The 17231-nt window shown below is 44.2% G+C and overlaps 2 protein-coding genes across 2 annotated transcripts in view; one reads left to right on the forward strand and one right to left on the reverse strand.

The window, feature by feature from the left end:
- Positions 1-913: 913 nt before the first annotated feature.
- Positions 914-3381, reverse strand: LOC138367256 (retinitis pigmentosa 1-like 1 protein). Its single transcript, XM_069328668.1, has 2 exons — positions 3292-3381; positions 914-1291 (listed from the first exon to the last, which is right to left on the reverse strand). The coding sequence occupies exons 1-2, from the start codon at positions 3379-3381 to the stop codon at positions 914-916; spliced, it is 468 nt and encodes a 155-aa protein (XP_069184769.1).
- Positions 3382-5801: 2420 nt separating this feature from the next.
- Positions 5802-17231, forward strand: part of LOC123760607 (uncharacterized) — a 66951-nt gene continuing 55521 nt past the window's right edge. The window contains exon 1 of the mRNA XM_069328330.1: positions 5802-6605. Within this exon, the coding sequence (XP_069184431.1) occupies positions 5999-6605 (607 nt within the window). The 5' untranslated portion in view covers positions 5802-5998. The remainder of the gene's footprint in view (positions 6606-17231) is intronic.

Below are 17231 nucleotides of genomic sequence, written 5' to 3' on the forward strand. Positions count from 1 at the left end.
GCAAGACAGTATTAATAAAATCATGCTTATTCGCACCTTTTTATTAATCAGATTAAGATATATTATTCTAAAAGCCCTAAGAAGGCAACAAATGCAGTATGTGAATGGTACGTGAACAAGGGACAGGTACACACTTCACTGCAGACGTTAAGTAAAGGCCACAGAATGGAGGCTCAACGACCTTCCCGCCTGCATGAAGCTGCCCCCCTGCCCTCGCACGCTGTCACTCCCCTTAAGCATATTTTAAGGCTACAGATACCTCTATACAAATGAATCCCAAAACCTACGTCCCTCTCATTTCCTATGCCATGATGCGGGTAATGCACCACACAGTCGCACAGGCTAAAGTTTGCACTTATCATGGCACCATCAAAAGATTATACTGCCTAGCGTGGCCATACTGGTCATACCTGGAGCAGTCAACAGTGTCTAATCCTACTCATGAACTTGTTGACTCAGGTCTGTTGCACGAACATGAACACATTTCAGAACATATGAACATATGATTCTCCAGGACAGGTGTTACAACTTTGCTGCTAGAGATAGGCTCGTGCTGTCTTCACAGGGTTTAATATTCACCTAGGCCTATTACACTTCAATCCTATCTAAGGGTTTTAGACTGCAACCTCTGTGTTACTATTTACAGCACCAGTTACTCATGAGGAAGAGACACAAACAAAAGTAAAATTATAATAATATAATGTTCAGAACTCAAAAATTATTGTATATATAATATATTATTTCCACTGGGATTATGATCAACACTTTGAATATAATATATTTATGGAGATGGCTTATAAGAATAAGTATCTTATCTACTCAGAACAAAATCCAACATGTAAGTACTAAAACAGAACACATTATGGACTTAACTCTCAGACCACAACCAAGTGTCACCACCCTCCTGCAGCTCCTAAAGCCACACGCCTTCATGCAGCTCCTGAAGCCACACGCCTTCATGCAGCTCCTGAAGCCACACGCCTTCACGCAGCTCCTGAAGCCACACGCCTTCACGCAGCTCCTGAAGCCACACGCCTTCATGCAGCTCCTGAAGCCACACGCCTTCACGCAGCTCCTGAAGCCACACGCCTTCACGCAGCTCCTGAAGCCACACGCCTTCATGCAGCTCCTGAAGCCACACGCCTTCACGCAGCTCCTGAAGCCACACGCCTTCACGCAGCTCCTGAAGCCACACGCCTTCACGCAGCTCCTGAAGCCACACGCCTTCACGCAGCTCCTGAAGCCACACGCCTTCACGCAGCTCCTGAAGCCACACGCCTTCACGCAGCTCCTGAAGCCACACGCCTTCATGCACCCCTTCACAGACGCCTCACTCACTCAGAGTTATCTTCTCTTGAGGTTATCTTGAGATGATTTCGGGGCTTTAGTGTCCACGCGGCCCGGTCCTCGACCAGGCCTCCACCCCCAGGAAGCAACCCGTGACAGCTGACTAACACCCAGGTACCTATTTACTGCTAGGTAATAGGGGCATAGGGTGAAAGAAACTCTGCCCATTGTTTCTCTCCGGCGCCCGGGATCAAACCGGGACCACAGGATCACAGTCCAGCGTGCTGTCCGCTCGGCCGACCGGCTCCCGACCGGTTACCATGCAGACACGTCTGACACAAATTTAACACACTACATAAGGGAAAACATAATTATACATATATGAGAATCAGGTACTTTCTGATTCGTAACAACAGGAACACCCCGTTCCTGTCCAGGAGAATCAATCACCCGTTATAACTCTCATCAAAACGATAGTGGTACAAGCAGGCACCGCTGAAAATGATAAGTTTCACATCATTTAATTGTTGACATATTTCTTAAATTTCGGCAGTAAACTAGAGAATAGTAAAGTGTGGCGTTGAGTTCCTCAACCTTTCAACTTATTTTTTGTCGATGTCAGTTTTATCAGTTTGTTAATGATATTATCAGATAATCTGATTGGCAGACGAAATTGTATAATCTTATTTTAAGGGTAATAAAATCACCTGGCGGCATGAATATTAACGTATGTTATGCACTTAGCGAGATAACAACATAAATTAATTTTAATACATGTCATCCTAACCTGCTGTTAATCTTGAGAGCCATAATAAAAAAATAGATAAACAAAAGTATTCTTACAAAGCCACTAACATACAAAGTAAGCAATTATCATAAGAAGCACCAAGCCGGGAAAGCTATGCAACACCATCAAATGTGATGGATATTTAAAAGGTGCTAAATATCACTAAGGATGTCAGTACGAAAACAAAAACACATAAGGCGAACGATATCAAAGGTATCTATCGAGAGAAAAGTGACCGCGAGGGACAGTCAGGAAGCAAGACACACACGTCCTGAAAGTCCGGATATTCAACAAGGATATGCAATTCAGTTTGAACAATAAGGGGCAGGGTGGCGCTCCATTAAGTGCCCGCTAATTAAACGTGTATGACCAAGACGTGACCTAACCAGAGCCATTTCCCACCGCCGGTTACTGTGGTATGAGGAAGGCCATGGGGACACACTATCGTTAAGAGCACGCAGTTTGTTACCAGTAATAGAAGACCAACGACCCTGCCAACGGGCAAGGATTGGGGAATGAATAACTGGGTAGAAGTCAGAATACGGAACATCTTTACAGTAGATGGAACAAGTGCGGATAGCCTCCTTAGCGGCAGCGTCCGCACGCTCATTTTAGGACTCAACAACATGACCTGGAACCCAGCAAAGCTCCACTGACTTAAATCTACTGGAGATAAGAAACAGCCAATGTTAAATTTTGACTACCACAGGATGGACTAGATTAAAGGACTCCAGAGTCATGAGGGCACGGCGAGAGACAACTACAACCACAAAGAAAGATTGACAGCGAGAAAGCAGTTGACGAAGAGCATACAAAATAGCACAGAATTCTGCCGAGAAGATGTTAATCTCTGGAGGCAGGAGACACGTATAGGTGTAGTCAGGAAAAACAACCGAGTAGCCTACACCGTCTGCAGACTTCCCCCCATCTGTGAAGAGAGGAATGGAGTGGGAGTGTGAAGAAAAGTGAACCAGGAAAGGCGTTTCAGAACTGTAGGAGGGGTAGTTTTAGCTTTAGTCACGTAGCTTTAGTCACGTGGGTGAAGGTTTTACAAAACTTAGGAAGGGTTACCCTCCATGGGGGCAAGGATGGAACAACACGAGGAGAAATATTAATAACACGAGCCGAAAGAGTACCTTGCAAGCGAGACAACCATTCAGAAAGAGGCAAGTGGTGAAAGGGAACAGGGACCAAAGGAGGGATAAAGGTCAAAGTACCGCATACGCGAGAGTGAGGATGTTGTAGGGAACGCGGAGGGTAGCGAAGACAGTAGCGATCGTGTAGAGACAGGATGCCAGTTTCAACATACAGACTTAGGGTAGAAGTTGAACGAAAGGCACCAGAGCTGAGGCGAACCCCAATATGGTACAGAACATCAAGACGGTGAAGAGTAGAAGGAGAAGCAGACGAGTAAGCCGGACAACCATAATCGATTTTAGACAGTACGAGAGAGGAATGTAAAGAGAGGAGCGTGCGCCTATCAGCTCCCAAAGAAGTATGGGACAAGACTTTTAGTACGTTAAGGGCCTTAGAGCATTCAACTCGGAGGTAAGAGATATGGGGCGACCAAGACAAACGAGTGTCAAAGATTAACCCCAAAAGCTTAACAGATTCTTTGTACAAAAAGAGGATTACCATAAAGCAACAGAGGGGGACGAACAACGACCTGCTTCCGAGTAAAATTCATAGCACAAGTTTTAGTTGTAGAGAACCTGAAGCCATGATTGGCCATAGTTATGAAGCTTATCGTTAATAGCCTTATGGTGGACTCGACCAAATGGTATGATATAACTGAGGGCTTTGTAACTCTTTCATTCACTCAAATATTTGATAAAATATTCTCATATTATACATAAAGTTTGCTAGGAGTCAATTCACACCCCACGTAGGACCAACCGTTTTTTGAGATGAGGCTACTGGAACTTGCAGCTAGCTCTTGACCTGCACTCTGAACCCCTTCATATTGACTAGGGCAGCAGAACAGTGCTGTGAACCTAAGTTTTGCTAAAGAAACTGGCTGTCAGTATATTGGGTTCTCTCAGACCCTGGGTTTTAAACAAGAAACAATTGTCTTAGAATTTACGTTCAGACACTTTATATAAAGTAAATACAAAAGTATTCCTTATAATCATACAATACAGCTAACAGACGGTGTATACGGTAAATACGTAGGTCAATACAAGAGGCAACAAATAAAATACACTATACATTTCTTTGAACAGTCGGTGCAAATATTTTTTGTCACGTTTTAAATGGTTTCATAATTGTTGGGAACAGGCCTGTTAGGTTACTCGAGATCTTCAATTGGGCCACGGCTGATCTTCCCAGCTATGCAACTCACAGCAGTCGCCTAACTCCCAGGTTCCTAATTACAGCTAGGTAAACAGAGCCACAAGGTGAAAAAAAGCATGCCCAAATATCTCGTCCTGCTCAGGAATCGTACCCTGGACTATTCGGTTGTGAGCAAAGTGCTCCAAGTACCCCAAAAACTAAGGATTAACTGTCTCCTCTTGCATCTACCTTGGTATCTAAGTCCCTTTTGTCTTAATAAACTCTGTTGTGAATAACATTAAGTTATTCATAACAGCGTTTTCAATTATCTTGAGTACTCGAAGAATAGCTAACATGTGTGCCCGCCCAACCATTTGGACTGGACGGTAGGACGACGGTCTCGCTTCTCACAGGTCGGCGTTCAATCACCGACCGTCTAAGTGGTTTGGCACCATTTCTTTTTCCTGTCCCATTCCAAATATTTATTATGATCCCTTTCAAGTGTCATATAGTCGTAATGGCTTAGCGCTTTCTAATAATTATCTTATTTTAACTATCCCCATATTGCCTGTTGTAGACTAGGCGTTTACCCAAAGTTGCCTGAAAGTTTCTCACTTACCTCTTGACCTCTGTAACGTTAACTACAGCACTCAAGTTACATTGCTTTCCCTGTAATTTTATCACAAATTTGCATTGCCAACGAGCATGAGTTTCAGTGTCGGAGCCCCTCGTGTGACTGTGCATGCAACCCGTCCTCAGGCCAAGTCCATTCCATCCAGCGGTCGACCCCAAAGACGCATTCATCAATTTTAACATGTTAATTCAAATTAAGAATTTTCTTAAATATAAATTAATATTGTTATGTATTAGCATACTGTGCATATTTAAGCACTGGTTAGGTTAGGTTAGGTTAGGTATTTAGGTTTTGTTGAGGATTATTTGTATTTGTAGCCGTGGGTGAAGCATTTACAGCGTTGTGGTTCGAACAAAATTTGTCTGTGAAGCACTTGTTCCGGAAGTGTTCGAACGAAATCAATTGTGAGTCTTGTGTAAATCGTTTTTTAATCATAAACAGGGGGTTTGGCGGGTGCATGGAATCACTTTTGGGTCTTTGTTTGGAGAACGGGCTAAGTTCATTAATGCTGTAACTAAACTAAACAAAAATTTGGATTCATTTCATGAGCACATTGTGTTCCTCTGAAACCATTTCCACTACCACTCACACGATGAGTATGAGATGCATAATAAACGAACTAAAGTTATTTACAGCTCACGACTCATTGGCTGGTTCTCTTAATTTACAAGTTTGCAAGCATTATTCACCTGTATGCAAAAATGAATCACCTGCATGCAGTCTTATCACAAAGATGAATTTGTTCAAAGATAAGGATGCATTGGCGATAATGAGTTGGTCTATGATAGTGAGCTTCAGTATTAAGTGTGTTACTGGTGATGCAACACTGGATGATCCTGGCGTCTGCGCACCGGGACCCGCCTCACAACACTGAAGCTTCACTCATAGGCATAACTATAGTTCATTAGATTATTCAGATTTACTCAGAATTTGAAAGTGACTCTCCTTGTCTGAAAACAATTTTACCGTGTAATTAAACCCTTGCAGTCAAGGTTTAGAAGAAGTAAATATAAACCAATATGAGAGGTGAGCAAGCAGAGGAAGACGAAGGCGGAGGTGGAGTGAGGCCCCGCTGGTTCAGCAGGAGCTGCTGGAGGAGCCTCGCTCACCAGCCGGCGAGGTCTGGTGGGAGGCTCTCTGCGGCCTCACTCACCACCTGCATCCTCATCCTCGCCTGTTGCACCTGTGTTACTTGCCGCTCTGTCGTCATACACTCCACCTCGTCCGCCGCCCACAACAACCCGAGTGACAATGTCTTTGACCTTCCAGTTCGTGGCTTCAAACTCCCTACTAACTTTAACAAGTCAAAAATGGAAAACGCAGTTGGTATTGCTGCTACTAATACTTCAGTTGAGACGTCTGGTTCCATTGGTGACCAAGTTGGTATTGCTGCTACTAATACTTCAGTTGAGACGTCTGGTTCCATTGGTGACCAAGTTGGTATTGCTGCTACTAATACTTCAGTTGAGACGTCTGGTTCCATTGGTGACCAAGTTGGTATTGGCACTACTAATACTTCAGTTGAGACGTCTGGTTCCATTGGTGACCAAGTTGGTATTGGCGCTACTAATACTTCAGTTGAGACGTCTGGTTCCATTGGTGACCAACGTTTCTTCTATGATCTAGGTAGGTACAAGGTAGACAATGTATTTTTAACATTGTAGCAAAAGACAAAGTTGTTTATTCCTCACATCAAATTACCATTGTCACGAGTGTCCTGGCCAAGGTATGGGGGAACCAACCCGTCCTCGACTCAAGTCCATTCCATCCAGCGGTCGACCCTACAGACGCATTCGTAAAGTTTTACATGGTTTTCAGGCAAAACGGGAATTTCAGGTGATGAGTCACAATAACGTGGCTGAAGTATGTTGACCAGACCACATACTAGAAAGTGAAGGGACGACGACGTTTCGGTCCGTCCTGGACCATTCTCAGGTCCAGTCGACTTGAGAATGGTCTAGGACGGATTGAAACGTCGTCGTCCCTTCACTTTCTAATGTGTGGTCTGGTCAACAAAACGGGAATTTTCTAAAAAATAAATTAATATTATAATATATTAGCATATTGTGCATATATGTATATGTATATATATATATATATATATATATATATATATATATATATATATATATATATATATATATATATATATATATATATATATATATATATATATATATATATATATATATGTGTGTATATCACGAAAATAAACACGTGATTAAGAATGTGACAATGTCAGACCACGGAGGAAAAATGAAACAGGAAATTTCCTTAAGTACTTTCGTATATTAAATACATCTTCAGAAGGTCACCTTCTGAAGATGTATTTAATATACGAAAGTACTTAAGGAAATTTCCTTAAGTCTTCAAATTTTATCTCTGCAAGTATAAGAAATTTTCCATCTTCAGAAGGTGACCTTCTGAAGATGTATTTAATATACGAAAGTACTTAAGGAAATTTCCTGTTTCATTTTTCCTCCGTGGTCTGACATTGTCATATATATATATATATATATATATATATATATATGACCGAAAAAGTAAGATTAATAATTCTAACACGAATTTTCTCAATCTTTCGTACATTACGCTTCACTGTTGGAGGTAAATCAAAAATTAATTCTCCAAAATTCATTTTTATTTCTAGTCTGACGCGACACGGGCGCGTTTCGTAAAACTTATTACATTTTCAAAGACTTTAGTTCACAAATACACAACTGAATAGAACTTACGTATCTCAGATTTTATATCTACATTTGAGTGAGGTGGGAGGGGTGATGTGGCATTAACACAAGACAGAACAAGAGGGGATATTAATAGGGTATTAAAAGTATCAACACAAGACAGAACACAAACAATGGGTATTGAATAGAAGTGTTTGTAGAAAGCCTATTGGTCCATATTTCTTGATGCTTCTATATTGGAGCGGAGTCTTGAGGTGGGTAGAATATAGTTGTGCAATAATTGGCTGTTGATTGCTGGTGTTGACTTCTTGATGTGTAGTGCCTCGCAAACGTCAAGCCGCCTGCTATCGCTGTATCTATCGATGATTTCTGTGTTGTTTACTAGGATTTCTCTGGCGATGGTTTGGTTGTGGGAAGAGATTATATGTTCCTTAATGGAGCCCTGTTGCTTATGCATCGTTAAACGCCTAGAAAGAGATGTTGTTGTCTTGCCTATATACTGGGTTTTTTGGAGCTTACAGTCCCCAAGTGGGCATTTGAAGGCATAGACGACGTTAGTCTCTTTTAAAGCGTTCTGTTTTGTGTCTGGAGAGTTTCTCATGAGTAGGCTGGCCGTTTTTCTGGTTTTATAGTAAATCGTCAGTTGTATCCTCTGATTTTTGTCTGTAGGGATAACGTTTCTATTAACAATATCTTTCAGGACCCTTTCCTCCGTTTTATGAGCTGTGGAAAAGAAGTTCCTGTAAAATAGTCTAATAGGGGGTATAGGTGTTGTGCTAGTTGTCTCTTCAGAGGTTGCATGGCTTTTCACTTTCCTTCTTATGATGTCTTCGACGAAACCATTGGAGAAGCCGTTATTGACTAGGACCTGCCTTACCCTACAGAGTTCTTCGTCGACTTGCTTCCATTCTGAGCTGTGGCTGAGAGCACGGTCGACATATGCATTAACAACACTCCTCTTGTACCTGTCAGGGCAGTCGCTGCTGGCATTTAGGCACATTCCTATGTTTGTTTCCTTAGTGTAGACTGCAGTGTGGAAACCTCCGCCCTTTTCCATGACTGTTACATCTAGAAAGGGCAGTAGACCCCATCTAAGCAAGTAGATGGGGTCGCCATGGGTTCTCCCCTAGGTGTCCTGTTTGCAAACTTCTATATGGGTACCATCGAGCAAAAAGTCTTAGTCGACATGAACTTGAAACCGGCCATATACTGCAGGTATGTTGACATTTTTACACAGGTACCTGATGTCAGACATCTGCAGGAGCTGAAGGAGGCATTTGAGCAGAGTTCCGTGCTGCGTTTCACTTACGAGATGGAAAAGGATGGGAAGCTGCCCTTTCTAGATGTAACAGTCATGGAAAAGGGCGGAGGTTTCCACACTGCAGTCTACACTAAGGAAACAAACATAGGAATGTGCCTAAATGCCAGCAGCGACTGCCCTGACAGGTACAAGAGGAGTGTTGTTAACGCATATGTCGACCGTGCTCTCAGCCACAGCTCAGAATGGAAGCAAGTCGACGAAGAACTCTGTAGGGTAAGGCAGGTCCTAGTCAATAACGGCTTCTCCAATGGTTTCGTCGAAGACATCATAAGAAGGAAAGTGAAAAGCCATGCAACCTCTGAAGAGACAACTAACACAACACCTATACCCCCTATTAGACTATTTTACAGGAACTTCTTTTCCACAGCTCATAAAACGGAGGAAAGGGTCCTGAAAGATATTGTTAATAGAAACGTTATCCCTACAGACAAAAATCAGAGGATACAACTGACGATTTACTATAAAACCAGAAAAACGGCCAGCCTACTCATGAGAAACTCTCCAGACACAAAACAGAACGCTTTAAAAGAGACTAACGTCGTCTATGCCTTCAAATGCCCACTTGGGGACTGTAAGCTCCAAAAAACCCAGTATATAGGCAAGACAACAACATCTCTTTCTAGGCGTTTAACGATGCATAAGCAACAGGGCTCCATTAAGGAACATATAATCTCTTCCCACAACCAAACCATCGCCAGAGAAATCCTAGTAAACAACACAGAAATCATCGATAGATACAGCGATAGCAGGCGGCTTGACGTTTGCGAGGCACTACACATCAAGAAGTCAACACCAGCAATCAACAGCCAATTATTGCACAACTATATTCTACCCACCTCAAGACTCCGCTCCAATATAGAAGCATCAAGAAATATGGGCCAATAGGCTTTCTACAAACACTTCTATTCAATACCCATTGTTTGTGTTCTGTCTTGTGTTGATACTTTTAATACCCTATTAATATCCCCTCTTGTTCTGTCTTGTGTTAATGCCACATCACCCCTCCCACCTCACTCAAATGTAGATATAAAATCTGAGATACGTAAGTTCTATTCAGTTGTGTATTTGTGAACTAAAGTCTTTGAAAATGTAATAAGTTTTACGAAACGCGCCCGTGTCGCGTCAGACTAGAAATAAAAATGAATTTTGGAGAATTAATTTTTGATTTACCTCCAACAGTGAAGCGTAATGTACGAAAGATTGAGAAAATTCGTGTTAGAATTATTAATCTTACTTTTTCGGTCATATTTAATAATATATGTCTACAGGAAAGACTGCTACCAAAATATACTAATATATATATATATATATATATATATATATATATATATATATATATATATATATATATATATATATATATATATATATATATATATATATATATATATAGGTTAGGTTAAGTTAGGCGTTTAGGTTCCGTTGGCGATTACTTGTATTTGTAGTACGTGGGTGAAGCATTTACAGCGTTGTAGTTCGCACAAAAGTCGTCAGCGAAACACTTGTTCCGGAAATGTCCTGACGTCATCAGTTGTGAGTCGTGTGTAAATCGTTCTTCATTCATAAATAGAGAGGGAGGGGGGTGCATGGAATGGACTTTGGGCCTTTGTTTAGAGAACAGGCTGGTCAGTCACCAGGCAACCCGTTCTCGCACTTTCTTATAGTCAATATTGACTTATTAATTACGTGCATATGTGACATACTAATTTAGTGTGAATATTTTAGTTTACCTTGAAAAGCTTCATAGAAAACACCGACCTTGCCTAACCTTTTTAGTATATTAAGATACGCATCTTATTGCTTCGTAATTACAATTATTACTTAACCTATACCTATAATAGGTTATTGCTTCGTAATTACAATTATTACTTAACCTATACCTATAATAGGTTAAGTAATAATTGTAATTACGAAGCAATAAGATGCTTATCTTAACATACTAAGAAGGTTAGGTGAGGTCGGTGTTTTCTATGAAGCTTTTCAAGGTAAACTAAAATATTCACAATAAATTAGTATGTCCCATATGCACTTATTTAATAAGTCAATATTGACTTATTGAAAGTGCGAGAACGGGTTGCACGAGGCGATCGTCAGCAACCCAGAGTGAAGAACACGCGCGTCCGCACTCAGCGGCCACCACCCAGCCATTCTCTTGTTTGCTATTCGCTGACAACATATACTACTGAAACACAAAATCGTCAGAGGGGATACGACTGTAGCGTAAAATTTATGAAAAAGTTTAATTAGCTGGGATATAAATTGGGGTTTAAATTTACAATTGAAGATACAACACGAAATAATGGGTTTAAATTTGACAAGTTTGGAGTTAGTAAATATATTAGTAAACACTAGGCGGAATAAAGTAGCAGAATAGCAGCAAACTGACCGGAAAGTTCCAAGCACAGACTGGATAGGTACGCGAATGAGAGTTGTTGAATATATGATTCAACATATAGGCGGTCATGCGGTTAGCCTTTATGTATACCCAGGTGTTCATGGGGTGAGAGGTTAGCCTCTATGTGCCTCAAGTTCAAGTAAGTTTATAGAGAAAAGTATATCTCAAAAGGATAGAGTAGCTGAGGCTATTTCTACCCTCGTCTATTTGCCTCACCGTAGACTCGTCCACTGTACCTCACCGTGGACTCGTCCACTGTACCTCACCGTGGACTCGTCCACTGTACCTCACCGTAGACTCGTCCACTGTACCTCACCGTGGACTCGTCCACTGTACCTCACCGTGGACTCGTCCACTGTACCTCACCGTAGACTCATCTATTGTAAGTAGATTAAATGATTCCATAGCGAGGAATTTTTGGTTTTGGCCGATTCCTCTCTACGAAGTCCTCCGTTTTCGGACTGTAGCTCCTGTCCCCGCCTTAGTCCTCCCTTGTATTTTTGTAAGTATCCATCGTATTTTCATTAAATTTTAAGGAGCCGTGAAATACAGATAAGGAATAAAACTGACTTATTGGGCTGTAGCTCCTGACCTCCCAACTTAGTTCTCTCTTGTATGTTCGTTAATATTCATCGTATTTTCATGAAATTTAAAACATAATTATTTTAGACGTAGTAAGAGGAAAATATATAGTGGTTAACCTCTACCTCCTGTCCCCCAAGATAACTCGTCACTGTAATTTCTTAAGTATCAATTGTAATTCAAAAAAGTTAAAACATATGGTCTGTATTTTTAACACATCTATTTTTATACCTGCAAGCAATGTGCAAGCAATATTTGATAGGTCTTTGGACCTATCCTGTTTCTGATACAAGTAAATAATCTCCCAGAGGAAATAGACATTTATTATCAATGTTTGCTGATGATACAAGAATTATAGCAAGAGAAGTTATATTACAGATGAAGATAGAAAGAGGCTACAAGATGACCTGGACAAACTGAAGGAATGATCCAAATGGTTACTAGAGTGCAACTCATGTAAATGTAAAGTAATGGAGCAGGATGCCAGACACAGGTTACTAAATGAGAGACCTCCGTGAAATGGAGGACTTCGTTTCGGGCAAAGGTCGAAACTTCGGTTTCGACTAAGGTCGACTTCGACCACAGAGAACACAACCTCCACCTCTGACACACTGGGAACACAACCTCCACCGCTGACACACACAGAGACAACACAACCTCCACCTCTGACACACTGGGAACACAACCTCCACCGCTGACACACACAGAGACAACACAACCTCCACCTCTGACACACAGAGACAACACAACCTCCACCACTGACACACAGGGAACACAACCTCCACCGCTGACACACACAGAGACAACACAACTTCCACCTCTGACACACAGAGACAACACAACCTCCACCTCTGACACACAGAGACAACACAACCTCCACCACTGACACACAGGGAACACAACCTCCACCGCTGACACACACAGAGACAACACAACCTCCACCTCTGACACACAGAGACAACACAACCTCCACCTCTGACACACAGGGAACACAACCTCCACCGCTGACACACACAGAGACAACACAACCTCCACCTCTGACACACAGAGACAACACAACCTCCACCTCTGACACACAGGGAACACAACCTCCACCGCTGACACACACAGAGACAACACAACCTCCACCTCTGACACACAGAGACAACACAACCTCCACCTCTGACACACTGGGAACACAACCTCCACCGCTGACACACACAGAGACAACACAACCTCCACCTCTGACACACAGGGAACACAACCTCCACCGCTGACACACACAGAGACAACACAACCTCCACCGCTGACACACACAGAGACAACACAACCTCCACCTCTGACACACACACACACAACCCACAACCTGTAAACCAATAAACACAGTAAAACAAGTCACTTCACTCTGGTGTGTCAACAAAGCCTGTCACTGTCCACAGAGGGAGACACGTGGACGAGGGCGGCCTCTCCTCAACAACCACCCAAGGCGAGGCGGGCCATTGAGTCATTAACTGTCAACACCGCAAATGCTTCTACTGCGACCCTCTCCTCCGCCACACACCACAGCCACGAGTCTAAAACTATTATGAATCTTCTCAACTCACCGACGCCGTCTCTCGCCAGTCCTGCGGACTCGACGTCCCTTGAAGGTGAATCAACACCGACCACCTCCGTCACTACTGTAACTGAGCCAACAGCGACCACCTCCGTCACTACTGTAACTGAGCCAACAGCGACCTCCTCCCTCACTACTGTAACTGAGCCAACAGCGACCTCCTCCCTCACTACAGTAACTGAACCAACAGCGACCTCCTCCATCACTACTGTAACTGAACCAACAGGGACCTCCTTCACTACTGTAACTGAACCAACAGGGACCTCCTCCCTCACTACTGTAACTGAGCTAACAGCGACCTCCCCCTTCACTACTGTTACTGAGCCAACAGCGACCTCCTCCCTCACTGCTGTAACTGAACAAACAGTGACCTCCTCCCTCACTACTGTAACTGAACTAACAGGGACCTCCTCCCTCACTACTGTTACTGAGTCAACAGCGACCTCCTCCCTCACTACTGTAACTGAGCCAACAGGGACCTCCTCCCTCACTACAGTAACTGAGCCAACAGTGACCTCCTCCCTCACTACTGTAACTGAACCAACAGCGACCTCCTCCTTCACTACTGTAACTGAACCAACAGGGACCACCTTCACTACAGTAACTGTACCAACAGGGACCTCCTCTCTCACTACTGTAACTGAACCAACAGGGACCTCCTCCTTCACTACTGTAACTGAGCCAACAGCGACCTCCTCCCTCAGTACTGTAACTGAGCTAACAGCGACCTCCTCCGTCACTAATGTAACTGAGCCAACAGCGACCTCCTCCCTCACTACTGTAACTGAACCAACAGTGACCTCCCTCACTACTGTTACTGAGCCAACAGCGACCTCCTCCCTCACTACTGTAACTGAACCAACAGTGACCTCCTCCCTCACTACTGTTACTGAGCCAACAGCGACCTCCTCCCTCAATACTGTAACTGAACCAACAGTGACCTCCTCCCTCACTACTGTAACTGAACTAACAGGGACCTCCTCCCTCACTACTGTAACTGAGCCAACAGCGACCTCCTCCCTCACTACTGTAACTGAACCAACAGCGACCTCCTCCCTCACTACTGTAACTGAGCCAACAGCGACCTCCTCCCTCACTACTGTAACTGAACTAACAGGGACCTCCTCCCTCACTACTGTAACTGAGCCAACAGCGACCTCCTCCCTCACTACTGTAACTGAACCAACAGCGACCTCCTCCCTCACTACTGTTACTGAGCCAACAGCGACCTCCTCCCTCACTACTGTAACTGAGCCAACAGTGACCTCCTCCCTCACTACTGTAACTGAACCAACAGCGACCTCCTCCCTCACTACTGTAACTGAGCCAACAGCGACCTCCTCCCTCACTACTGTAACTGAACCAACAGTGACCTCCTCCTTCACTACTGTAACTGAGCCAACAGCGATCTCCTCCCACACTACTGTAACTGAGCCAACAGCGACCTCCTCCCTCACTACTGTAACTGAACCAACAGGGACCTCCTCCTTCACTACAGTAACAGAACCAACAGAGACCTCCCTCACTACTGTAACTGAGCCAACAGCGACCTCCTCCCTCACTACCGTAACTGAGCCAACAGCGACCTCCTCCCTCACTACTGTAACTAAGCCAACAGCGACCTCCTCCCTCACTACTGTAACTGAGCCAACAGCGACCTTCTCCCTCATTACTGTAACTGAGCCAACAGCGACCTCCTCCCTCACTACTGTAACTGAGCCAACAGCGACCTTCTCCCTCACTACTGTAACTGAGCCAACAGCGACCTCCTCTCACACTACTGTAACTGAGCCAACAGCGACCTCCTCCCTCACTACTGTAACTGAGCCAACAGCGACCTCATCCCTCACTACTGAAACTGAACCAACAGTGACCTCATCCCTCACTACTGTAACAGAACAAACAGGGACCTCCTTCACTACAGAAACAGAACCAACAGTGACCTCCCAAACTACTGTAACTGAGCCAACAACGACCTCCTCCGTCACTACTGTAACTGAGCCAACAGCGACCTCCTCCCTCACTACTGTAACTGAGCCAACAGCGACCTCATCCCGCACTACTGTAACTGAACCAACAGTGACCTCCTCCTTCACTACTGTAACTGAGCCAACAGTGACCTCCTCCTTCACTACTGTAACTGAACCAACAACGACCTCCTTCACTACAGTAACAGAACCAACAGTGACCTCCTCCCAAACTACTGTAACAGAGCCAACAGCGACCTCCTCCTTCACTACAGTAACTGAGCCAACAGCGACCTCCTCCTTCACTACAGTAACTGAACCAACAGAGACCTCCTCCCTCACTACAGTAACTGAACCAACAGGGACCTCCTCCATCACTACTGTAACTGAACCAACAGGGACCTCCTCCTTCACTACTGTAACTGAGCCAAAAGCGACCTCCTCCCAAACTACTGTAACTGAGCCAACAGCGACTTCCTCCTTCACTACTGTATCTGAGCCAACAGGGACCTCCTCCGTCACTACAGTAACTGAGCCAACAGCGACCTCTTCCCTCACTACAGTAATTGAGCCAACAGCTACCTCCTCCGTCATTACTGTAACAGAAGCCAACAGCGACCTCTTCCCTCACTACTGTAACTGAGCCAACAGCTACCTCCTCCCTCACTACTGTAACTGAGCAAACAGCGACCACCTCCGTCACTACAGCAACTGAACCAACAGGGACCTCCTCCCTCACTACTGTAACTGAGCCAACAGCGACCTCCTCCCTCACTACAGTAACTGAACCAACAGCGACCTCCTCCCTTACTACTGTAACTGAACCAACAGCGACCTCCTCCTTCACTACTGTAACTGAGCAAACAGCGACCTCCTCCTTCACTACAATAACTGAGCCAACAGCGACCTCCTCCTTCACTACTGTAACTGAGCCAACAGCGACCTCCTCCCTCACTACAGTAACTGACCCAACAGCGACCTCCTCCTTCATTACAGTAACTGAGCCAACAGCGACCTCCTCCCTCACTACAGTAACTGAACCAACAGCTACCTCCTCCTTCACTACAGTAACTGAACCAACAGCGACCTCCTCCCTCACTACTGTAACTGAGCCAACAGCGACCTCCTCCCTCACTACAGTAACTGAACCAACAGTGACCTCCTCCCAGACTACTGTAACTGAGAAAACTGCGACCTCCTTCTTCACTACAGTAACAGAACCAACAGCGACCTCCTCCCTCATTACAGTAACTGAGCCAACAGCGACCTCCTCCTTCACTACAGTAACAGAACCAACAGTGACCTCCTCCCAAACTACTGTAACTGAGAAAACTGCGACCTCCTCCTTCACTACAGTAACAGAACCAACAGTGACCTCCTCCCAAACTACTGTAACTGAGCCAACAGCGACCTCCTCCCTCACTACAGTAACTGACCCAACAGCGACCTCCTCCTTCACTACAGTAACTGAGCCAACAGCGACCTCCTCCTTCACTACTGTAACTGAGCTAACAGCGACCTCCTCCCTCACTATTGTAACTGAACCAACAGGGACCTCCTCCCTCACTACTGTAACTGAGCCAACAGGGACCTCCTCCCTCACTACAGTAACTGAGCCAACAGTGACCTCCTCCCTCACTACTGTAACTGAACCAACAGCGACCTCCTCCTTCACTACTGTAACTGAACCAACAGGGACCACCTTC

This window comes from Procambarus clarkii, chromosome 21 (assembly GCF_040958095.1).
Source record: "Procambarus clarkii isolate CNS0578487 chromosome 21, FALCON_Pclarkii_2.0, whole genome shotgun sequence".
NCBI lineage: Eukaryota > Metazoa > Arthropoda > Malacostraca > Decapoda > Cambaridae > Procambarus > Procambarus clarkii.